The sequence below is a fragment of the Tachysurus fulvidraco genome, chromosome 2, assembly GCF_022655615.1.
Source record: "Tachysurus fulvidraco isolate hzauxx_2018 chromosome 2, HZAU_PFXX_2.0, whole genome shotgun sequence".
Lineage (NCBI taxonomy): Eukaryota > Metazoa > Chordata > Actinopteri > Siluriformes > Bagridae > Tachysurus > Tachysurus fulvidraco.
The window spans coordinates 15,643,135-15,668,257 of NC_062519.1; the positions used below are offsets into that span (position 1 = coordinate 15,643,135).

Below are 25,123 nucleotides of genomic sequence, written 5' to 3' on the forward strand. Positions count from 1 at the left end.
GAAATATGGCTAGTGGGGGAACAATTTCTAGCTGCTTAAGTCTTTCAGGAGTTGTGTACAACACTCAAATGTGTGTAAACACTGATATTCAGATAATACTGGTGATAAATACAGTTGGTTCTCTCACCGGCTCTCGCAGCTCAGACCTGACAAATTCTGGCCTGACGTTGTGACATGTAGTTATATCAGAGATCAGCTCTACTGAATGATTAAAACAATACAGTAAAAAAGGAAACTTTTGTTTTTCTATTATATTCCCTTTTCTTTAGCTTTTCTGCATCAATAAAGTACACACGAGGCAAGTCGAGTAATTCTGAAATTTATTTACAGCACCCATTATTCTGAATGAGACAAACCATTAGCTCCAGTTTAGTTTATTTTCTTTTAAATAACATTTCACAAACATATACAATTTCAATGTAAAATTAACATTAACATTAATTCAAATGTTTTTTTATTTCTTGTTTTTTTTTTTTTACCAAACTGAACCAAAAAAAAAAAAAAAAACAGGAACAGAATTCAAACATGAAAAGAAGACACACAGATAATATGCTTGCAAAAATTCACCATTTTTAGCACGAATGCTTGGAGACAGAACGCAACGTCAAAATCAAAGCGAGGTTCCCCGAAGTACGAATACAAACGCAGTGCTTGTAGCCAAAGCTTTACACGTTGCAACCGATTCTAGACTTGCATACTTTATTTCAGAATTGTATGGATCATCCCAAATTTTTATACAATAACCTGAATCCTCTGTGTGCTTGAATACTAACCACAACATGAATCACGTTAACATTGTTATATTACATTAAATGTAATTTTAATGTTAAATGCAGTGAAACATGGGTTTCAAGCTTGGGGGAGGGAAAAAAATAAATAAATAAAACAGTGCTTGTAGCATTTATAAAAAATCCTACTGCAAAACCAAATACCGGGTATGAAAACGATTGAATGTTGGAGTTTACTTACAGTGTAATATTCAAACATTGGTGGATTGAAAGAACTGGGACCTTTAATCCCAATAAAGGGATAAATCTGTTATTTACACTTATATACAGACAAAACTACTATGTACATGTTTGCATACAACTTACTATACACGGCCAACTGGTCTTTGTGCTTAAGATTCTTGCATTGTCGTCCGCTCCACGATTATTAAAGGTTTGAAAAACAAACAGCTCGCTTGAGCCTAAGGAAACACTTCCAAGACCGATCATTAACTCGACTGATGAAACTGGTAACATCACCCATGATGCAAGTTCAGTCGGAGCAGAGCTTTGTGACAAACACCACTGATTTTTCACACCACAAATTCCCCTTCAGTAGCTTATTTCTATGTTGAACAAAACTCAAAGAACACATACACACAATGAGAAATAAAACTAAATCCTCTTCCCCTCACGCTGTCTCATCCTGCTGCTCTCAGCTAGCAAACTGCTGGTAAAATGCCAGTTTGACCCTCTCGATGTGGTGGCACAGCTTAATGGCGGGACCGAGTTTCAGGTCCATACACTCCTGCACAGTGGGCAGGTTCAGCAGCAGCAGGGCCTGTCCGTCAATCTCCTGAAAAAATAAAGAATGAAAGAAGCGTATAAAGAGGTCAAAAGTCCACATCAAGATAATCACATCAGAGAAATGTTTATTAAAATAAACACTTTTCAAAAACATCCCTCTATCTGATGATCCAATATGCATCATGATACTTTGCATACAATACAAAAATATCATTAAGAAAAAATTATCGGGTGCATTTTAATCCACTAATTATCAGCACTGATAGGATTCGATTCAGCAGCAATAGAAGATTTGATTCAGCGCTGATGGGATTAGATTCAGCACCAACAGAAAATCTGATTCAGAACCATTAGAAGATTTGATTCAGCTCTGATTGGATTTGATTCAGAGACAGTAGAGGATCTGATTCAGCACCAACAGAGGATCTGATTCAGCACCAACAGAGGATCTGATTCAGCACCAACAGAGGATTTGATTCAGCACCAACAGAGGATTTGATTCAGCACCAACAGAGGATTTGATTCAGCACTGTTAGGATTTTGATTTGGCAAAGACAGAATCCAGTTCAGCACAGCCAGTGTTTGATTCAGCAGTTAAAGGATTGGGTTCTGATCAAATATGATTCAGTTCAGCCCCAGTAGACTAGATATTGTTCAGCAATGTCAGGATTTGAGTCAGCGCTGATATGATTAAGTATCTAATTCCAAGTCAGGTCCAATTACTATTTATTGCAGACCCTAGATTAAACAGCTTCCACACACCTGTCTCTTTACTCACATAAACAAAGCAGATTTGAGAGAGCATGTGTCTACAAACAAATCAGATATGTTCATTTTGTAATTGAATCAAATAAATCAGGTTCATTTCTGGTGTTTAGTGTTTTATTTACTCAAAATATACAGTACGATAAGCCTATAAATGAGATACTCAGCGGTGAAGAAAAGCAGATCATCACCTGATCCATGAATATGCGTGCGAGCGGAGCACAGTCTGTGGTCCTGATGAAACGCACCACGTCTGTAACGCTCCACTCCAAGGGACTGCTGTCCAAGCACAGCTTCTGAGGAGCCTCAGGAAAAGGACACTGTTTGAAACATAAAGAACCATTAGATGGGGTCTCCTGGAGTCAGACACATGCTCAAGATGTGTATAAAAATCCGTAGGTAGAAATTTTGAATGGTGTGATTACTTTTGGTGAAGGAGGTCTGTTCTCGTCATCCGAGTACGAAGGAGAGCGAGCTTTGCGGCGTCGGTGAGTGGGCCGGGGTGTTTCAGGAGGAGAGGGTGAGGGTGTCGGGGGCTGCGATTTCTTTTCCGAGTACTCGGAATCTTCCATCAATTCGTCCTGCTCGGAGCCGCTGTCGTCGCTCAACGAGTCGTCTTCATCCAGGTCTTCCTCGTCAGCACTTCCCTAAAGAGTAACAAACAAAACCGAGGTGCTTTAATATGATAGTAAATCAGTTAAATCAGCTTTAAATCAGTTTGTGCCAAGTGGGCGGAGTTTAATGCTGCGGTCATGAGGACACACGAGGAGGTATAATGAAGTCTGTATTTAAATACCAGGATTTGTCTTGCTTAATCTCCTCATACCAGCGTTTAAAACATCTATGCTCTTTTTCTCATTAATGAATGATGTGAACACACTTCATTTTTACTACCGTTGCTATGGTTACATCTCTGAGGCCATTAAGGTCACTTGTTCTGTTCTTGCAGTTAATTAAAACAGTTCCTTTTAGGCAAGCCTGTGTATTTTTCCTTTCTTTTTCAACAGTACAATTTAAGCCAAAATAAATTTAATCTTAGTCTAAATGGACCCAGCTTTTTAATCTGATCTACTAATCAGAAAGCTCTCTCATAACCACAGTACAAATAAACAGAATTCTGTGTGGCTTTTTTAACCCCATAGCTTTCGTGTAGCCGAATTTAACCTTTTATAGCACGCACGCTTGCTACCTGAGGAGACCCCGCGGGTGTGTTGTCTACGGAGGCGGACGAGCGTCGCTTCTTGTGGACGAACAGCTGCTTCCTTCTCTTCTTTCTCCTGCCTCGTCTCTTCACGCCCGCCTCCATGTTGGAGTGGCCTCCTGGCGGACGACCTACACGTCGACTCTTCTTCTTTCCGTAGTAATATGCTAAAAGACACACACACACTGTAAGTGAATTTGCATTCAAATTAAAAGGAGTGGTTGTCCTTGAGGATGAATGTAAAATGTGCTGCAAACTGCTATTTAAATTCATTATGCTGAATCTCTTTTCAACTAAGCTACTGAGAAGGTCGCTGCAGAAAGTCGCATGCATGTTACTCACTGTATTTGGTTTTGGTGAGCACGGAGCAGTTCTCCGAGCAGCGCTCCAGCACCATGCGCGGCCCGAACAGATTCGGACAGCACTCCAGCTTAATGCAGGTTCTTCTGCAGAACTCAGCCACGCGGTCCGCAGTGCGAACTATCTCCACTGTCGCCCTGTAGCTCTTCCCTTTGTACCTAATGTTATATCCACACACACGCTGGTTAGAAAGTGCTAAAATCACAGAGTACAAACCAACATATGATTTCTTTTCTTTTTTCAAACATGTAGGCATCCTCACTTGGCTTTGAGAATCTCTCCATGACCTTGCCAGCGTCCCTCCTGATCCAGCTGGAGCTCACGGAGCACACGGCTGGGCTTGTAGGCAGAGTTTATCAGCAGAGAAAGCACCTGAATAGACACACACACAGGGCCACACGGTTGATTTATTATTAACCGTTTCACAGCTTCAAAATGCTCAGGTTTTGTACAGACAACATTAACAAAAAAGAAAAAAAAAGGGTTTCAGAATCATAATCAAACACAAGAGTATAGAACAGAGTAATAGAGATACGTCGGAATATGACACGATATTATGGAGCAGACGTAACAGAACACATATATGTAGTAGCATTGAGGAAAAATTAGAATATCATTGAATACAATAGTCCTAATTAAAAAAGAAGAACAGAATACGGTACAACAAAATAAAACCAAACAGAATGCAATAAAACATTACAGAATAGAATAGTGCAGAAGGTAATGAAATACAAATTAATAGAGAGACAAAAAAAAAAAATTAAGAGGGTTCAATGGATTCGAGTTGGGATTTGAGAGATGATGAGGTCACTCATTGCATTTCCTGGTATTGAACATCACACATGGAGCAGATGTGATCAGAGATCAGAATAAAATAAATCACAGCAGAATTCAAGAAGGAAAGTTGAAAGAAGACCAAACAACAGAACAGAACAAATAATAAAAAAGCAGCAGGGTTGTGAGAGTAACCCAGATATTTATGACAAAACTCGTACCTCCTTGAGCACCAGGACGCAGTTGCCCGGCCCCACACACTGGGGCAGCTCGGCGATGCGGCCCTTATTGAGGTACGGCCCGGAGAAACACCTGTGGTTAAAGTAGATCTTGGGGCAGCTGTACTTCCCATTGGCTTGACCTGTTACACAACAAATATCCGTCCAGTCAAAGTGCACAAATGGACATGTTCTGTAGCAAACAGGAACACACGTGTGTCAGACTGTACCGCTCTACATTTGTCATCTAAATATTAAAAAGAATGTGTTTAAAACCAGGTGAAATTTTCTGAAAGGTCGTTATGGAAGGAGTCTCTAGTGCCTGTGTTGTTTTTTGAAGTATAGCGGTTCCTGTAAGTTTTATGACAGAGGTAATGTCTTGAATAAAAGAAGACTTTTTGGATTTTGGGTAATACAACAAGTCTACATTTTTAACTTCAAGAGAAGTACAAAAAAGGAAAGAAAAAAAAAAAAAACAGGAACTAACAGGCGTTCCAATACATGAACTGGAACTTCAAATGGATAAAAGGTGTGACAAGTCGTTGTTAGGATTTGAAATTAGTTTAATAAAATAAATAAATATACCTATAATATACCTATAAATATACATAAATATACCCAGATGCTTCTCAATTGTGTTTCGAGGGTAAATTAGAAACAGGGACATTGATGCATATGTTCTGGGGCTGTAAAAATAAATAAATAAATAAATCCAACCATTTTAGGAGAACTATGAAAAATGAAATGGTTGAGAAAATGTGGGCTAAAAATGATGATTTACATCATCAAAAAACTTATATATTTGTTAAATTGCAAAATATTGTTAAGAATTTTCTCCTAATTGCTACTGTTTACTCAATTTTCTCATGTATTTGGTAAAGAAATGTAATCTCACTTTATGGTCGTCATATCAGATATCATCTTTTAAGATAGGTTTGGCACAAGCGGCTAATCTCCTGCCTTTGGAAAAAAACTTACTTATGATGTCCAGGGCAAACCTGGATTATTTTGGCGGGTGTGGGCACCTGTACAGAACTTACTTCTTACCCCGCTCACTCTTGTCCTTGGATGACCTTGCTCTATATTACAGAATGTGCTTGAACGTCGGGTGTGTAACCTATTCATAGTGATCCGGCTCTGTTGCTGATGTTCTGTTTGGATGTTATTAACAAAACTAATAAAATATAATAATAAAAAATACTGTTAGATTTGAGAGTGGTCACATTATCTACTATTGTTGCAGTTGTACTGCAATTTCACACTGAGTTTGGAACAAGGAAAAGCACACACTTTTTAGTGTATACAAAAGGACTATTCTGTTTGTGTGTGTGTGTGTGTGTGTGTGTGTGTGTGTGTGTGTGTGTGTGTGTGTGTGTGACAGAGAGAGAGAGACAGCATGTGTGTAGGTGTTTATGGACATTGAAGCAGCAATCACTTACTCATCTCTGTCTGGCTGTTCAGAGGCTGTTTGAGGGCATCAGGGGAGGAGTCTTTAACTGGCATTCTGCTGTAGGTGTAAGAAAACATTAGTCTGCAAAATAATGAAATTATATGCAGCTATTAGTCATATTGAAACTATGTTCCTTACTGCCTCTCTGGTTGAACGACGGCGATTTTCTTCTGCTTTTCGACTGCAGTGAGAACAAAGGCATAGACAGAAATCAATACACCTGCAATCACGACTGACAAAACTCAAGAGGCAAACTCTAAACAATTTCTAAATGATTTTGCAGAAACGTAAAGATCCTCATGCAGCTGGTGCAAAGAGAAGGTGTCATGCTGGACATACTAAGAACTTAACACTCATATTAACCAACCTAACAGTAAGAGGGTGTGTGTTCATACTGTACAGAGCAACGGTATTGGTGCACGTGCTGGAAAATATTCATCTAGTATTCATTTCACTCGTTTCAAAACCATTGAAAAATAACCTTTGGGTTTGCAGGGGTACTGAAGTGGGTAGCCATTCGTTTCACACCAGCTAACAGGGAATATGTCCATGGAGTCCATGTGAGTTATGATCTCTGGAACAGGTTGTTTCACGCCTGAAGACCAAAGAATGCAAATGAAATCTTAAAACAAGCATTATGTCATTGTAAATGCCTCCCACATTAACAAGGCTCCCTTTTCTCATCCTTCCAACCCCACCCACTCTATTGAGAACAGATACATCCCAGATGATTGCCTTTTTATGAAGCAGTGGTGGTTAATGTAGTGAATTACCAATTTAGCTCAAGAGTTAAGATGAAACCTACAGATAAAAATCACGTATATAAAATAATTCAGTAAATCACCACATCACTGAAAAGCGCTGGTATTGTAGTAATGATGGTATTAAGAGTTCAACTCCTGGCTTTGGATCAGGGTTGTATCTCTTTATTTGCACACCACGGATCACAGATTTATACTAGATGATTACTTCTTCACAATTGTTTTTATAAAGCTATTTACTTGTTAACTTTTATATACACCTCCACCCAAAATAAAATAAAAATAAAATAAAATAAAAAGTATGCTAGAAACTATAAAACAAATACTGCAGAAACAAGTTAATCACCTTGTAGTCTAATCCAGATATGTTGTCCTTTGACCTTGGTGACTGTGGCTACGTGAATGTTTTGAGGGCAAACAGGATTAATGGCCTCCAGCATCATGGACTCCTTGTAGCACTGATCAGAGGGGTCCTGATACACAGAAAACAATTCAAGATAAAGATATACGTTGATATTATACATTAATGTAATCTCTGGTGTTCTAACACACTATAAATCACAACTAAATTGCTGTAGAAAGAAATGAGACTCACAGAGGGGAAGCAGTGTTGTGGGGCTGGCTCAGCCTCACACTGTTTCAGATAATCAGCCCAGTCAAAGTCCTGTCCTTGGTACCCTACACACAAACACACATACAATAAACAAAAGACATCGGTTAACAAGAACTGAGGATGAGAGCACCATACTATTACAGTATCTATGTCACTGTCATTTGCCCATTCTTCTCTCCATTAATACAAAAGTGTCTTAGCCAAAAAGAACTCTTCAAATATTTGAAACACAAATGATCTGCATATTAGTCGTCCTCAACACTGCCAGTGACGCCTTAAATTAACCATTCAGTCCGTCTCTGTTTCAGAGTCAGAGATGGCAAATACGATACGAAAGTTTCCCCAAGTCGTGGGATGTTATAGAAAGATTTGCACGTACGTTTTAAGAAACCTCTTAATCTGAAATTATTCAGGGCTTACCTAAAAATGTTTAACCCTCTATGTGCTGGTAGAAAACGCAATAAGTGACATATTACATTTAGAATATTCAATTCTGATCGTTTTTCTGAGGCCATCCTTAAAAATATTCTTGTTTGCCTTAACCCGACCGACCCTGTCAATTTAGGACCGACTCAATTATTTTTTTTTGCTTTAAATCCGACCGATTTGCCGGTTGTAAATTTGCTTTAAGAGCAACCAATTTTTTTTTACTCTTCAAACAACTAATACAAAAGCAATAAAATAATATTAATTATATTTTAGTAAGTATTGTAAATATATAAATTGCCTAGGCCTACATACAAAAGAAGGCTACGTTCTTTCTTTTAAATAAAAACCTGTGACGTCATCTATGTTTACCGGATGTCACACTATGGCCTGCGCGTTCGCTTCTTCCCATACTATCATTCACTGTCAGAGTCAATGGTTCGCGCTTGGTTATGATGGCTCTGGCTGCAGTAAACAAAATGTTCATGGTCACCGTTCAAAGTTATACGGGTTTGGGCACCATAATACATCTAAAAAATTCCTTAAAACCGCTCGACACCGCTTTAACTTGGTGGTTGCAAATGAGGTTTGCAATGATGCGCCCGAAGGCATGGGTTGAAGACCCAGTCAGTGACGTCACGATATGCTAATTTGTTTAAATTCATACCTACGTAATCACCATCACCAAAATTGTACTTTTTTGTTTTTTTACACTGAAACTTGAAAAACTTGAGACCTACCTACCAACTTTTTTTTTTTTTTACTGTTACTGCAAACCAAAATATTTTTAAGGACGGCCTTACCGAAAAATATTTTTGGATGTGGAAATTTTGGGATACCTGAAAGGCTCTTCTATTTCTTAAATGCTAATGGCATCCTAAATACAAAAATCTGGTGTTCCACAAGGCTTTGTAGTAGAACCACTGTTCTTTCCACTGTATATGGTTCTGGGCACAATTATTCATCAAAAGGCATGACTACCAAAAAAACACATATAATAGCTAATATGAAAGATAAACTAATGTCCAAAGTGAATATTTTAACTGTTATACCTGGTGGTGGACTGAGCTTTACTCCATTCTTGAAACTCCATTGAGCAGGAAAGATTCCAGGACTGTCCCTGTGACACACAAACAATCTGCTTCCTCCTTTTTTATCGGTTTCCTCGCTCATATCATCCATCTGGACCAGAAAGAACTGATCATTGAAAACCTATAATGCAAAATACAGACGTTCACGTTACTGAGATCAGATTCTTCAGCAAGTTTATGAATAAATGGCATTTTGATTTAATATGTGCTAATACAAGCAGTGATTTGTGGTCAGTTTGTATACTTCTTTCTTTCTAATACAAAAAACAGACTCCGGCAAACTACCTGCTTTTAAAATAATAATAATAAAAAAAACTTCCACAAACAGCCAGAAAATAAGGAAGTGAATCTCTAGCGCTAACCAGAGACCCATTTCTTGTAAATGCTTATGTAAAGAACATAAGGACGCACTTATGATAAAGAGTAAAACTGATAATAATGATAGACAGACAGACAGACAGACAGACAGACAGACAGATAGATAGATTTGGACCAATGTAGGAATCTCAGTGTTTTATAACTCATTGCGTGTAAATATACGGGAGCTTATACGCTTCACCCTGCTGTGTAACAGCCCAAGAGAGACATGGAGGGCGGCCGAGGCGGCGTATGACCACCGCAGCGGTTTACACTCAGCCTTGCTGCACACCCCTCCTTCAGTCGAGTGTGCAGCAAGGCTGAGGGTAAAAGTCATGAGCTAATGCAGTATAAATACACTGGCAAGGGCAACAGGAATAATACAATAAGCAGTCCAATTTTAGGAACTACTTCTTTTAGAAGAAATAGTCAGTGTGTAAAGACAAATTCCGTTTTATTACGTTCTATTTCCATTTTATTTCTTCAAGCCAAAAACAAACCTATAAATATATATATATACATATGTACTGAATTTCTAGATCCATATCCCAGGTTAGCGCGCCTATCTTTACGGCACATGGCGGACAATCTTGAGCTTATTCATACAACTGAGAAATGAAGGGTTCCTTGCTCCAGAGTTTGCCATACTGAGGAAAGCCAAATACACTAGAAAGTACAAAACAAATGCTGCATAAACAAGTGAATCACCTTGTAGTCTAATCCAGATATGTTGACCTTTGACCATGCAAATTATAGCATTATGCAATACCAGGAAAGTGGGCGGGTCCATGTGGATTTCTGTGCTTATATAGAACCTGGATATCTTGAAGAGTGCAAATGTGTACACCTTACTGTTACATTAGGCAAAAGGCTAAGTGTGTCACCTGGGCAGGGGAGTGTGTTACCTTGGCAACAGTAGCAGGACTGATGGTGAAAGGCGCAATCGGATCTACTGCCTCCAGCTTCATCCCTTCAGTAAAGCAGTGAGGAATGATGGCTGGACGATCCTGAACACACACAACACACACACACACATGCACTATATAAAACAATAATTAACTATAATAATTTTATACTTTCCTCATTTAAATGTTCATAAACTTCACATTCAATTACACATTCACGTAAGTGATCATAGGTACAGAAGACAATCATTTACTCACCTTATAAAACTCCTCACTAATACTCGAATCCTGTGGCTGATTAGCAATGGCCTGTCTCACTTCCTCCCATTCTTCTTTAGTCCGCAACGGTAGCAAAACTATGCACACGAAAGGCATACAAAATAATTATTACTTAAACAAACATACAACAGCGTTGCTCGCCTACAATCTAGCGGACTCTGATCTACCAGATTCCACATCCCCTGCTGTATTGATAGGACACTGCATTCGGTGGTTTGTAATGATATCTGGACTCCCATAAAGTGTACAATAATCATGAGCTTGCTTATCAACCAATCTATTGCAGATTTTTATATCTGAACATGAAGGACCATAAAAACTAAAACAACAGCAGGCTTCCGGAAAATTTTTTATATCTATTAAAAAACTATATATATTAAACATTCTCTGCTTTTACAGAGGCAAGATGCAAGGTGCTTCCAATTGTGTGGATTGCCAAATAATGCATTTAGGCAGAAATTGAGTTATAAATTGAAATGAATAAATGTCCATTTTTAACAAAATGTCTCAGCTACATGAATCATATTTAGGGTTGGGAACCGAGAAACGGTTCTTATTCAGAAGCGGTTCTGTTTTTTTAACCAACCGGAACCGATGCGATGACGGGCAAAGCGCTGGGAGGGGTCACTTTAAATAGCCAAGTATACCTTACCTCATGAATATTAATTGTTTTACAGTCACACAACCAAATTAATGCAGCTTACCACAGAAATCAGTCACTCGCGTTGCTGTGCTGAGGTTCGCTTTGTGTTAAACATGTCTAAAAAAAGTCTAAAGTTTGGATTCATTTCCAAAGCTACAACAATGAAGCAAAACTGCCAGATCTGAGAGGGTTTTCTCCACAGCTGGAGATACAATAAGCCAGGAAAGGTCTCGTCTTCTCCCAGAGAAAGCAGACATGTTCATTTTTCTTCAGAAAAATTGCTAACTGTTTTGCTAAGTTGTAATTCTGGATGTTAAATTTGATGTTGGATTTATTTAAATTTAAATTGATATGAATTGAAATGCTCTGTTTAAAATATTTAAAGAGTGATTAATAAACACAAATGGAATTGTTTAAGTATTGTGCATTATTTCTCACATTTCTTTTATTATGGAATCGGAATCAGAACCGGGAATCGTAAGGCAGAACTGGAACCGGAATCGGAACCGGAAAATTTCTTTTGATACCCAACCCTAATCATATTTGTAGAAAAAGGCTTTCTAAGAACATTCTGAAAAGCTCAGCAGAACTGAAAACTGCATTTTAACATTCTATCCATAGCACAAAGATGCTTGGTGGAAAAACAAGAAACCTCATCAACCAAAGAAAACCATTCCCAGAGTGAACCATGGAGGTGCTAGCATCATTTTGTAGGGATGCGTTTTGCCAGCATGGTCTTGGAAATTGATCAAGGATGCACAAAGGATAGAACCCGAATGTGTTAAAATGATCTGGTCATCGGCCAGAACTCAATCCAGTTAAGAATCTTCGGCAAGACTTCTGCTATATGCCGAAGCTCTCCATCTAATCTGACAGAGCTAAAACAATTTTGCCAAGAAGGATGGACAGATCCAGATGTGCAACACTGACAGACACGTTTACTACAAGACAGTTGAAATTGCATCCGAAGGTGCTTCTAGCAAGTACTAATCCAGGAAAGTGGATACTTAAGCAACTGATAACTGTCTGCGATTTCTTGAAATATTTTTCAGAAAAAAAGGTGGTTTGCACTCAAGCCCTCATGGCTCACCTGATGGAGGACTGAGGGTGCAGCCGTGTTCTTTGGCCCAGCCGGGGAGGTGAAGCATGGGGTTTAGGTAGAAGATCCAGGTAACTGAGTATGTATCAGGGAGTCCTTCCGTGCCAGCGTAGCGGAGACGGAGTCGCCCCCCGACGTTGTCCTCTATCACTGCGCCCCAGACCACACCGGCATCCTCTTTATCCACCAGCTCTACGCTGAGATCTGGAGTCAGCAGGTCTACAGGGTTGCAGCCTCGCTGAGCCTAAGGTTCAAAGGACACATCCAATGGATAACACGTGTGTATAAGGACAGAAACAGAAGGTATTGTATTTTTATTACTTACCCCTTCTAGCAGGTTGGCCGGTGCGCTGCAGGATTCTGACAGAGATTTCTCCAGCAGGGACTCCCAGTCCTGATGCTTCTCTCGTACGCCTTAACAACAACAAAAAAAAAAAACACCCGGTACGTCAAATAGAAATGTTCTTGTGCGCAAAGGAATCCACAGACCCTTAACCACATACAACAGCTGAAACCAAACTACCTTCCTGGAACCTTTATCTTTTTTGCAATCTCTGCAGTCTTCATTTTTATTTAATTGATGAGGACCAGACTCTGATTCAAGGTGAGTTCAAATCCACTCGGTCTTAAAGCATAACACTTACTAAGCCTAGTACACATTGCATCCTTTTAGCATGTGAGCAAAGTGACTAGCACATTTTAGATGGCGTATAATATTGAGCTGCGATCAAAAATAGAGCTCAATCTTGCACAGGCCGTCCCATCCCCCCACTTCCTCAACACAGAGCACAAATCAAGTTTGAACTTGCACAAAGTTGCATGATGCTGCCAGGAACAAGACAAGATGAATTATAATCACATTACTAGTTAATCCTCTGCAGTTCCTCCTGCACTATATGTTGCTTTAAGTGCAATTATGATTTAAAAAATGTTTTTTTTTTTTTATCAACTTATTCCTCAGCACATGGATGGTACATTTCCTTAAATATTTATAACCAGAATGGAGTGCAATTAAAAATTAAACACTAGCTTTACTCTCTAAGAATGTGGAGCATTAGGGAAAAGGTTGTTGGAAAAGAAAAAGAGGGGAAAAAGAGCTCATAACCCCTTGCTCTCACCCTCAGGCGGTCTCATGGGCCGACTGTGCTGCCTGCTCCAGCCGATGGGGTGCAGGTCAGCGGTCATAACGTCACACCAGAAGTCGGCACGCCGGTCGTCGTTGTAGCCTTCGTATCGTAACAGCAGCAGCTGGCCGCAGGTGGTGATGATGGTGGCCACCCAGTAAGCGCTGTCGGGTTCTCCACGCACCAAAACCTCCAGCTTCATACCGGGAGTCAGACCCGTCTGCAGGCCTTGATCCATCTGAAGAAGAAACTCAGCATGTCACAAGCATTTCATCGCTTAATACATTACCTCTGCAATCCTAATCAGCACGCTAAGAACCCAGACCCCCATAAACTTAATGTAGATTCAATGTTTAAATTCCATTTCCATTTAAAACAATGACATATCTCTAAAATACTTCCACACATCCTGTCTCATGGACCACAACAGAGTCATCATGAGAGTATTTTGTCTGTCAATATTGTACACATGAATTAGGCAAATGCAACTACAGCAAATTATTTAGAACAACATGTATAAGAATATAAGATTAGTTAAAAAAAAACCTTATTGATGACGTATTGAAGAGAAGTGCAATAGCAAAAACTCTTTAAAATCATGCAGGTTGGTTATTATGCTTTTGTCTGCTTTATAAATTTTTACAGCAATATGTTACATCAGACTGACTTTGATTTCATGGGCAGCTGAAAGGCTTCACTTCCTTTTATTAGCGAGCGCTCAGTTTAATTTGCTTATGCTTCCTCTCTCTTAAATCTGTTATCTATCATCATTTCCCGGTCGAATGTTTGGCAGGTTTTTTTTTATTCGCTTTTATGATTTTGTTAACATAGAGACACGAGTCTTATCTGCTTAGTAATATGGAAATAAACTGTATACATGTGTGTGTGTGTGTGTGTGTATATATATATATATATATATATATATATATATACACACATATAGTGGGTAGTAGGAGATATCAGCAGAAAGTGGATCAGGAGCATGCATAAGCAGGAGAGGAGTCCAAGCTGTCTTCTTGCTTACATGTTTGAAGGCATGGTGAGGTACGGACAGAGCTCCCGTCTCCTCCAGATAATCGTCCCAGTTAAACTCTGACGCGTCCTGACCAGAGTCCACCTCTGAAATAGCACAGAACGTATCACATGCTACGTGTACATTATTAACCACACACATACACACACACACAAGGCTGGTTTACATAGATATGGGCTGTAGGTCCAAAACATATTGAACTGTGTGAAGACATTTTCATGACCCACACAATAAGGATCAAGGTTTGTTCAGGTTTTGTTAACAAAGCACCGACATTCCACTGAAACGTTACGAACTATTCATTCATTTCCTACCGCTTATCCAAACTTCTCGGGTCACGGGGAGCCTGTGCCTATCTCAGGCGTCATCGGGCATCGAGGCAGGATACACCCTGGACGGAGTGCCAACCCATCACAGGGCACACACACACACACACTCTCATTCATTCACACACTACGGACAATTTTCCAGAGATGCCAATCAACCTACCATGCATGTCTTTGGACCGGGGGAGGAAACCAGAGTACCAGGAGGAAACCCCCGAGGCACGGGGAGAACATGCAAACTCCACACACACAAGGCGGAGGCGGGAATCAAACCCCCAACCCTGGAGGTGTGAGGCAAACATGCTAACCACTAAGCCACCATGCCCCCTCCTTACAAACTATTGATTCATGAATCTGTGTTATAGTTCATGCGGTTATAATTTCAGGGCAGGGCTGACGTCGCTATCGTGATCTCGCAACTCGACTATCTGAGATAAATGACAGGTACAGAAAATAACATTTATGTTCATCGTTTATTTAACGTTATTGGAAGGAGTCCAGTGTCAAACTGAAGTTTTCTAACATGGGAAACTTGAGAATGGAGCAGTTTATGCTTTGTGGTTTCTCAGTAACATGACAAGAAAGATATATTTATATACAAGTGAGTGTGTGGATATTTAGTAACTGTATAAAGAAAAATTGGCAGACTTTAAGGTGTATGAGAAATAAAAAACACCTTTTTTATTGCAAAATCAGCTACTCTGAGGTTGTAGCAGTAACTCAGCTTCGTGTCGGTGTTAATTACGCTCCTGTAACCGCACAAGTAATTCCTTCCTGATGACAGCGACATGGTTCAGAATCAGCCAATTTACACTGAATTTCTCTTTCGTTATGGTCCAAAATTGAAATGCGTTGGTTTGAACGGCCAATGTTAAAAACGAGGGTGTTCATGACACTCTGCAATTATTTACAATGAATAAATAAAATTAAATAATAATAATAAAAAATCCCTTACCGGACTCCAGCACATCTTGGTTCATTTTGTAACCGTATCTCACAGCGTCTGTAGGAGGAATGAAGAAGAAAGAAAAAAAGAAATGATTGAAAAGATGTAAGACCACAAAGAGAGAGAGAGAGAGATAGAGAGAGAGAGAAGGAGAGAGATCATGAGTGAGATCATCAGTGTGGAGATAAATAAGAGGGCGTTTCTAAAAAAGCTACGTTTGACATGTCAGTGTGCGTGGGAAGGAGAAAGTAGACAGTGGGTTTTAAAATACATACTGATGCTTTGAAACAGCGAGATGGCCAACAGCTAAACAAATTCAAGGCATGATTAAAAAGCCAGACTACTACCAAAGCAGTGCCCTCAGACTTACAGGGGAGATGAAAGCCAGTGTGTGATTAGGATGATTTCCAAACACACAAAATCAAAAGTGCTTTGTTACAGCTGTAAACATCTGTCCACTGAGTACAGGACCAAAAAATCGGAAATTTGAAAATTTGAAAATTGCCTTCATATAAACTATCATCGGTAACGTAACATGTTCGGGGATAAAATTCCCTAAATCACTGTGTAACAATAAAGGATAAATAGTCAAGCGTTATATTGAACTCTCGTACTAACTCACTCTCTCTCTCTCTCCCTCCCTTTCTCTCTCTCTCTCTCTGCAACATTTATTTCATGTGTGAAACTAGTTCTGATTTTCTTATTCAAAAAGCTCACTGTGATGTATGCAATGATTAGGGATCACACACACCTCAAACCAGAAAAGGACGCACACACTCACACAAACTATAGCGATGGAAAAGCTATTTTCCCACAACTGCCACATGGGTCGTGACGAGCGTGAACGCTGCGCACATTTGACACTCAGCCCTATTGATGTGCTAATACGGTTAAAGGACAATTGCTCTTTCTGGCTGTGATCTGATCAGTTTTGAAGGACAGTCATGTCTGTGTTTAGGTTTATTTTCTTTCTGAAGATCGCGTAGAACATGATATCTGTTTTGAATAAGGTGCACTGGGAAAATTACAGTACATGTTGCTGATCTAAATGTCCAAAGCAATGCAGAAAAACTAATATAAAATAAATGTCTCTCTGTATAAATCATGTACATTTTTCCTATGTAATCAGAGGAGTAAAAAAAAGGCAGTTTCAGAAACTGGTGATCTTCTGGGACTCACACACAGCTAGAATTTGCTGCTTTTGTCGCAGCTAGTGTTACACAGAATGGTGCAAAAAAAAGAAAAAGAAAAAAAACAACGCATCCTGTTGAGCGTCAGCTTGCGGGCAGCGAAACCTCGCTGATGAGAGAGATCAGAGGAGAATGACCAGACAACTGACAGGAAGGCAACGGCAAGTAACTGTTGTGAGCAGAAAAGCATCCCAGAATGCACTGCGTGGAAAACGGTGCGGTGGCTTGGCTATCGGTTTCCACTCCTGACTTTTAAATCATAAACAAGTTTATGTATACAGCAAAGTGTAACATGAAATGCTCTTTAAATCGTGCTTTTTGATCTAAAAAACCCCACAGCTGTAAACGTCACAGCTGTATGAAACTTTGTGTAAAGTGTCACAGCTTGCTCTCGAACCTTCTTGAATATAAACCGTTTAACGGTGGAAAGGAAAAGAAAAAGGCTTAAACGCTGAGAAAAAAAAAAAACAGTTAAAACAAAGTGGCATTAACTCCACAGCTCCATTCAGCCCGAGCTGTCAAGCTGTCTTTGTGATGCTTGACATCTCTATTAAAAGGAGAGATGAGGGAGCGACAGGCTCGCTCTGACAGGCGCTAGCTGACCCGAGCCACCCGCCGCGACCCCCCACGCCTCCCTCCCCAATACCTCCCCAATCCTCCTCCAACACATTGTGCTCAGTGTGGAGCTACAGAGACGTGGGGGATTGTGTCCCAGAGCTCTCCAATGGAGGCGCAAAAGAAAAGGCCAGCCTCAAAGCCCTGCACGCTGCTCTTTCCACAGCGAGGCAGACGATGAGAGAATAAAAAGAGCTGAAATGGAGGAAGCGAGAGGCTGGAGACAGAGGAGGAATCTGTAGGGATTTCTGGAGCGGAATGTAATAGTTTTTACATTCCACTGGATTAACGGTGGTCGATCACCAAACTGCCCCGAGAATGCAGATATACTGTATAAATGCCAAACACACACATATACACACACACAGGAAATAATGTCCTGCATCTGGTTGCGACATCAATGGTAATATCTTGTTAATTTTATATATGAACAGAAATGAGGATGACTCTTTCTCTCCTTTTTTTTTAATATACCGAACACAACAAGTCTGCTTTTTTCCAGTTTCCTCATGCTGCTACCACAAAAACCCCTCACTTTGTCGCAACACAAATACACAACCACACAATTCTCAAAGGAGAAAGTATACACCAGGCTGCAACGTTCTCACAATCTCAATTGGGTTATTACACTCGCAGCTAGTTACACACTCAAAAATCATGCTAACGTGATAAACATACAGTGTGACAGAAAACCTTTATCATGCTAAACACCACCGCAAGCATTTAAACAGCCACCCTGTGAACTCTAACCTCACTGCTATCACTAGTCCTACAGCCAGGAATAGAAAGTGCAGAGAATGAACTGGAGCTTTACTAAGGACTTCTGTTCTGGGATTGTTTTTTTTTTTTTAAAGCCGCTGGTCACATGACAGAAACAAACGACAAGTAACACAACAACTTGTATTTTCCAACTTCCTGTAATGAATCCTGACCTGAAACTCTGCACTAAATGTGATGCTTATTTCCATTTATAAAATCTGTTATTCATTTTAAGAAGCACTATCGCTGAACCTCCAACATCACAGATCCAAGATCTCACTGGATCTGAGGTAAAAGTTCCGTTACACACAACCAAAACTATAGCTTGAGAAAAATGTCTTCTTCTGGACTTCATCATCAGCATCAGAGGGACTGACCTTGTTGTTTTAGCTGCAGACTGAAGAACAGTGTCTACAATAAACAGTTAAATTAACGCTAATCACGCTTGTATTGCATTCCTTATTCTGGCAGAGCGTGTGTGCCAGTATGCGCTAGTATGAGCGAGATGCTTTCCAAGGAGACAACAAAGCACTTCTGTAAGTCGCTCTGGATAGAAACGCTTGCCAAATACTGTAAACGTAAATGTAATTTATTCATTTGGCAGGCGCCTTTATCCGGCACGGTTTAATCCAAGTGAAGCGCTGTTGAAGGAGCCGGCGGTCATACAAGTGCTGCATATCCTACTGACTGGAAACGCTACTAATAAATCAGTCATTCAGACTACGATTGACAACAGTGCAAAACAAACAAAAAAGTCAACTTGCAATACAACTACCACTTCTAATAAAGAAAAAGAAAAAAAAAAAACAACTTGTATAAACAGTCTCCTCCAAAACTATTGGAACAACATGGGGGGGAAATTCCCGTTTACTTTTTTTTGTCTGTACACTGCAGACATTTGGGGATTACATCGCAAGAAAAATACGAGAAGGCTGTTTAGAATTTCAGCTGTATTTAAAGATGTGTTAAACGACATGGAACGCAGCACATTTCGTATCGAAACAAACGATTTCTAGGTGAGCAAATAAATCTTGTTCATGTTCCTGACAGGTGTTTCTGCTCAGGATTGGGCTCAAATGGCTGTTTCTGGAACATTTGCAGTAATCTTTATTGACGATGAAACTAATAATAGGAGCAGCAGAATGAATTCAGAGGTTTACAGAAACATTCTGTCTGAGAATTTACACACAACGCATCCAATATATTTGGGAGGAACGTCATATGCGACAACAGCATTCTAGAACACAATGCAACAACATTCTAGAACACAATGCAAAGTCAACAAATCTCTTCATCGGGGGGGAAAGAGTGGAAGGTTTAGACCGACGAAGTCAAACACCAGACTTTAACCCAATTGAACAGCTGAAGTGGAGACTGAAGAGAGAAAACAAACGGAAAGTAGCTGCAGTAAAACCAACAGTTTGGTGAAGTCTCTAAGTTGTTGGCTTGATGCAGTTACCGCCAATTAACTGTTATTTACTTCAAGAATAATCCGTTTCGTACATTTGCTCTGGTTGCTCTGATACTAAAGGTATCAGATGCTATGTTTATATTTCCCTCCAGTCACTGCAGGTATCGTAAGCAGCTATTAAATATGATGAATAAACACTAAAACACACCAGAACATGCAGTTAAAGGAAAATAATCAATGACAGAGCAGTGTTATGAAGTCGATTACTTTCCAAATCACAGCAGGTTTTGTTCCACCAGCAGTTTTTATTAATTACAAAGCAACATGATGTACTTTTTATCTATTTATATTTACATTTAAATTCAATGTACATTACATTACAGCGGCTATAAACGACAACTGGTGTATAAAAGTATCACATCTGCTCTGTCATTGTTAAATAGAAACGGATTGATATAAACTCTGATATGTTTTCACATAGCAGAGAGAAATAGCAGTGATTATGCTGTGTTGTTGCGATTGTCGTTATTTTCGTCTGTGTTCCAAGTTGATGGACAGCTAGCACTACTGTGTGGTCTGTTTCCGTCTTTAGCGATTCAGTTCGGAGAATATTTGGTCAATATGGTCATTGATTTTATCAATAATGTGATCATTTTGGAATAAATCTTTTGAAATATCCTTTGCAGCATGCTAATGGTATGATATAACATTTTATATCATATTGTAGCAGAAACATTGATTTGAAGGAGCTTATTTGCTGCTAAATCGTTTAACAATGTTAACATTTTTTAATCCAACCCTAAACATCATATACAGCAAAAATGTCTTCAGGTATTATTATAACATTTTGGTATAATCACAAACCCTTTGCTACAACACAGCATAACAAATCTCTGTTGCAAAATACTGTTCACTCAACAGTTTTCCAAACTGCTCCTCTGAGGCATTTCTGCCATTTCACCTCCTGGTTTGGTGCTCAGAAAGAGCAAAGATATGGACTGTAAGGATTGTCAGAGCTCCCCGAGAACTAAATTGGGGGAAAAAATGAAATAAATCAGTGGTAATAAAAGGCTGAGTAGAAGAGAAGAATCTACAGGCTTTTGTTTTTGGGGAAAAAAAATTGAGGTGATGCTGTTTCAAGAGGTGAGAAGTTCAGATTCGTGCGTTGATTCAGCCAGCGTTAATGACGCCTAGTTATCACCCGTGTTGCTACTTTTAACTCTGTTGACTCTGATCGATTATAAAAGTCTCACTATGTGCCACTTGGATAAATACTGAACAAAAATAACCGACTCGAGTTCACATCAAGCCAATTAGGGCCTGCCCTTGTGGGCGTGGCCTATTCAGATTCAATTACAAATAGCTGTAGCGATTATTAGATGTATATTATCTGTTTTTACACATTGTATTTTTAAACATTTTGAATAATCTAGATGTTTTTTCCCTAATAATGTTACATCCTGAAGTGTTTTATTTATCTTATTCTACTATTTAAGGACAATAAATATGAAAAAACAACGTAATTTGTAGTTTTCTGTTGAGAAACACTCACAAAACACATTCATTCTTGCTATCACTTCTGTTACAGATGTTGTTATAGACAAAACTCTGACCCATCTTAAAATGGTGAAATAAATGTCTCCTTACTGAGTATTTCACCAAATTAAGTTTCTTCTTTGTTAAACAACAAAACATTTGAATGTTTTTATCTGTTTTAAGGTGTTTATTATAAGTCTTTGATTCTGCGCCGCATGCGAGGCCAGGTGATGTGAATTAGAGAGTTGCTTCTATAGAAAATTATACAAACATTTACACTTTCCAATCAGACCAATCAGAATCGAGAATTCAACAATGTCATGGTCTAAAATGTTTTATAAGTCATTAAATCATTGTTGCAACAGAGCTGTGACAGGAATGAACTTCAGGTTTGGTCTGAATACTCTCCTGGTTTTTTTTTTTTGGCTAATTTGCATAAACTCTCAATTCAGATCTCGCTTTTCTGCTTTTGTCTGCTGACCTGTATTGTTAAAGGCACTATATAAATATAACAGGGCTAAGCCTTGATCTATCTATAGGTATGACTCAGTGTGGCAAGCAAAGTTTCTACCATCCCACTTTCTATGCACATGTTGAATTATGGGAGAATATCAGATAAATAGCCAAAACTTGACTATAAAAGCTGACGCCTGATGAGTCTTCAGTTTTATGCGAATACCAGCATCAACGCATCATCACGCTTATCACCCTGTAGATCACTTTCAAGCTGAGGCTCTGATGAGGTGAGCAGTATAACTTCACTGGAAAATACTGAGTAAAATAACCTTTAATGCACCCGTTCTAATATGTTTCTATAGTAGCAGAAAGCTCGCATGGATTTGTTGAGCGGAATAATAGTTTTATAATAAACGGGTAAATAACATGTTATTTTAAAACAACGTATTATTGCTGAAGCATTCTGTGAAAAGAGGTTTATATCATTATATCATTTAGCACTTTGTAACCATCTGGAAGTTTCCTGCCACAAAAGATGGTCCAGTTTCTAAGTAACATGACAAGTTGTGGGGTTTTTTGTGCCTCACAATGTAAACTATTTCAAGCATGATCTGTAATGATTGACAAATTGATGTTGTGACAAAGCGGTTAGTTTTATTGGAATCCTTAGTGACAAGACTTTATACAAGAACCACAAGAGTGATGAGTTTCTAGCTGGTTATATTTTCAACAATACCCAGATATTTGCATCACAGGGTCATACGATCGTTCTCTGTTCACGACCGAGTGTCCGAGCAGTCAGAGATGTGTTCTTGACTAGAGAAGAGCACTTATAATGTTCAAGGAACAATTTGAAGCTACAAATAAAACAATAGTTACAAAAACTATCAGAGAAGCATTTATTATTGTTTAATATCTGAAGAAGGGAAACTGCCACAGGACTACACATGGCAAGCAGCAGCAAGCAGGTATATATTTTTCCCCAATGTTAAGCGAAGAAAAACACGTATATATCTCCAAAATATAGCAGAAAAATGCTGAGTTGGGTGAAAAATGGTAGGTAATTATGCTTAAGGTGGACAAAGAAAAACACGCATGGAAATGAATCCTGGGGTCAGTGGTGGCTCAAGTGGTTAAGACTCTGGGTTGTTGATTGGAGGATCAGGGTTCAAGCCCCAGCACTGCTACGCTGCCACTGTTGGGCCCTTGAGCAAGGCCCTCAACCGTCCCTGCTCCTACGCTGTATCCTAGCTGCCCCTGCATTCCGACCCCAACCTCCTCAATTGGGATACATGAAGAAAAGTATTCCACTGTGCCGTAAGATATATGTTGCGATAATAAAGGCTTCTACGCCATTCTTCTGTGTGAATCCCGTCCGGATAAGGCTACAGGGGAATCAAACGCTTGGTCAGCACGACCCCACCGTTGCTGATGGTTTTTCTCCTTTAACTGTCATGTTTTATTCCTTCCATGTAGCTACACCAGCAACGTCACCCTGTGACATCACATCAGCACAGAGTCTCAAACTTCTCACAGCAATGACACCAACACAACCCCCAGACACCAGGTGACCAGCTGAACCACTGAACACACCATAAACACCTAACACACACATGGTTTAATGGTTCTGGGTGGAAATGTTCTTTAAGAAATCAATGCAAAACTTGTTCTGGGGGTAACAGCAGTGCACTGACTGTATTGTATATGTGTGTGTGTGTGTGTGTGTGTGTGTGTGTGTGTGTGTGTGTGTGAGAGAGAGAAGGTGAGCAGTAAAGCAAAAGATAACAATATAGGAACTGCAGACATTGTGTTCTTATGCAACCTCAAACCCTCTGAACGGCTTCCAGACTGAACAAACACACAGGATTAATAAACGTATAAATAAACAAACCTGTCAATAAATGTTTTATTTATTTAGTTTTTTTATCAGAAAACTCGAGTCTAGACGCAGTATATTCTGCTCCACATAAATAACCGGCAATAGCGTTTGCACACGCGCGCGCGCACAAACACACTCGCGCGCGCGCACACACACAAACACATGCACGAGCGCCGATTAAGCAACTTTCGCACATAAAGACATATCACTAAAGCGTGTTTTTTTACACGTTCTAACCCGATCTGCGTGTCTTATAATGTCTATTATGCTCGCAGACGTTTTTTGCACTATGTGAGCCCAGACTCGAGCACTAAAAACCGCCCGGAACCAAGTCAACTTCAACCCAAACGTCATTCGAGCTCAAGTCATCTTTTATTTTTTTATTTACAGACGAGAAAAAACACATCCGAAAGCAGCAGGAACGCAGCGAGCCGACGCAATAAACCCCAAACCGGTCTAATATCACCATCCAAATTGTTTCTTACCTCCACGGAGTTTTTTTCTTCCTTTAATAGATGCCGTGTCTCTTTTTTTCCGCCTTCGTTACGTTCACGACCTCATTCCAATATGGCCCAAAAGTGCTACTGCGCATGCGCGGACGTCTAACCTCCCCGTCCGCGTGCTAAGCATTTCATTTCATATTGTCGGGTTAAAATACATAATATAAAGAAAAAGATTACACCGGTTTATTGACATGTTAAACGTCTAGGATTTTAACTCGAAGGGTGACATGTGACGTCTAGACGTAATTGCACAATGTTTTTTTTTATTACTGATATTCAGAAAGAGAGAGAGAGAGAGAGAGAGAGAGAGAGAGAGAGAGAGACACGAGACGCCTCCTTTAACCTGCTCAGGTTATTTTATAGAATAACTTAATACCACATGAAGTTACCCTAAATAAATCATCAGTAATACATCATTTCTTACTCATCCCTGGTTCATGGCTTTGTGCCGCAGACACTGTGCTGTGTCTCGACTTCTGCTCTATTCTGAGATTCAGTGTAATGTTAATATGGCGGAATATTTCAGCATGGTTGTGTGGTTTCTTACCAATAATGACAAAACTATTTTATACGAAAAACTAGTTTTATACGAAATTTAAAAAAGAAAAACGTATTAACGAGATAGCAAATTAGTCAACAGGTATTATATATGTATTATATGCATCATTCCTGTTTCATGTAAAAAATGTTTATATATCATATTATATTTTATTATGTATTATATTATATATTGTATTGTATATAACATAATACAATATATAATATATATTGTATATAATTTATAACATAATATATTCTATTATATATATATATATATTACAGCATAAATTGCTGTTGCAGCAGTCAGTTATTTCTATGCAAAGCTTTTAGGAAGGTCAAAGATAATGGA

The 25,123-nt window shown here is 39.2% G+C and overlaps 1 protein-coding gene across 3 annotated transcripts; it reads right to left on the reverse strand.

Moving 5' to 3' along the window:
- Positions 1-303: 303 nt before the first annotated feature.
- Positions 304-24,677, reverse strand: sfmbt1 (Scm like with four mbt domains 1). Of its 3 annotated transcripts, none has more exons than XM_047810152.1 (21): positions 24,659-24,677; positions 15,895-15,942; positions 14,605-14,699; positions 13,575-13,818; positions 12,782-12,870; positions 12,448-12,700; positions 10,694-10,791; positions 10,436-10,537; positions 9,135-9,294; positions 7,639-7,721; positions 7,390-7,516; positions 6,764-6,877; positions 6,421-6,463; positions 6,272-6,336; positions 4,836-4,975; positions 4,103-4,212; positions 3,823-3,998; positions 3,469-3,647; positions 2,705-2,926; positions 2,471-2,599; positions 304-1,563 (listed from the first exon to the last, which is right to left on the reverse strand). In XM_047810152.1, the coding sequence occupies exons 1-21, from the start codon at positions 24,660-24,662 to the stop codon at positions 1,423-1,425; spliced, it is 2,622 nt and encodes an 873-aa protein (XP_047666108.1). In that variant the 5' UTR covers positions 24,663-24,677; the 3' UTR covers positions 304-1,422. The 3 variants fall into 3 exon arrangements, with proteins under 3 accessions (XP_047666108.1, XP_027032220.1, XP_027032221.1); XM_027176419.2 differs by having other exon boundaries at positions 6,272-6,339; XM_027176420.2 differs by lacking the exon at positions 24,659-24,677 and adding an exon at positions 24,217-24,361 and having other exon boundaries at positions 6,272-6,339.
- Positions 24,678-25,123: the final 446 nt, after the last annotated feature.

Excerpts from the sequence above, each read along its gene's own strand:
- sfmbt1 (XM_027176419.2), bottom strand. Across the intron at positions 12,871-13,574 it reads GCCCATGAGACCGCCTGAGG|GCGTACGAGAGAAGCATCAG; the intron begins GTGAGAGCAAGG and ends GTTGTTGTTAAG. Across the intron at positions 6,464-6,763 it reads GTACCCCTGCAAACCCAAAG|TCGAAAAGCAGAAGAAAATC; the intron begins GTTATTTTTCAA and ends TTCTCACTGCAG.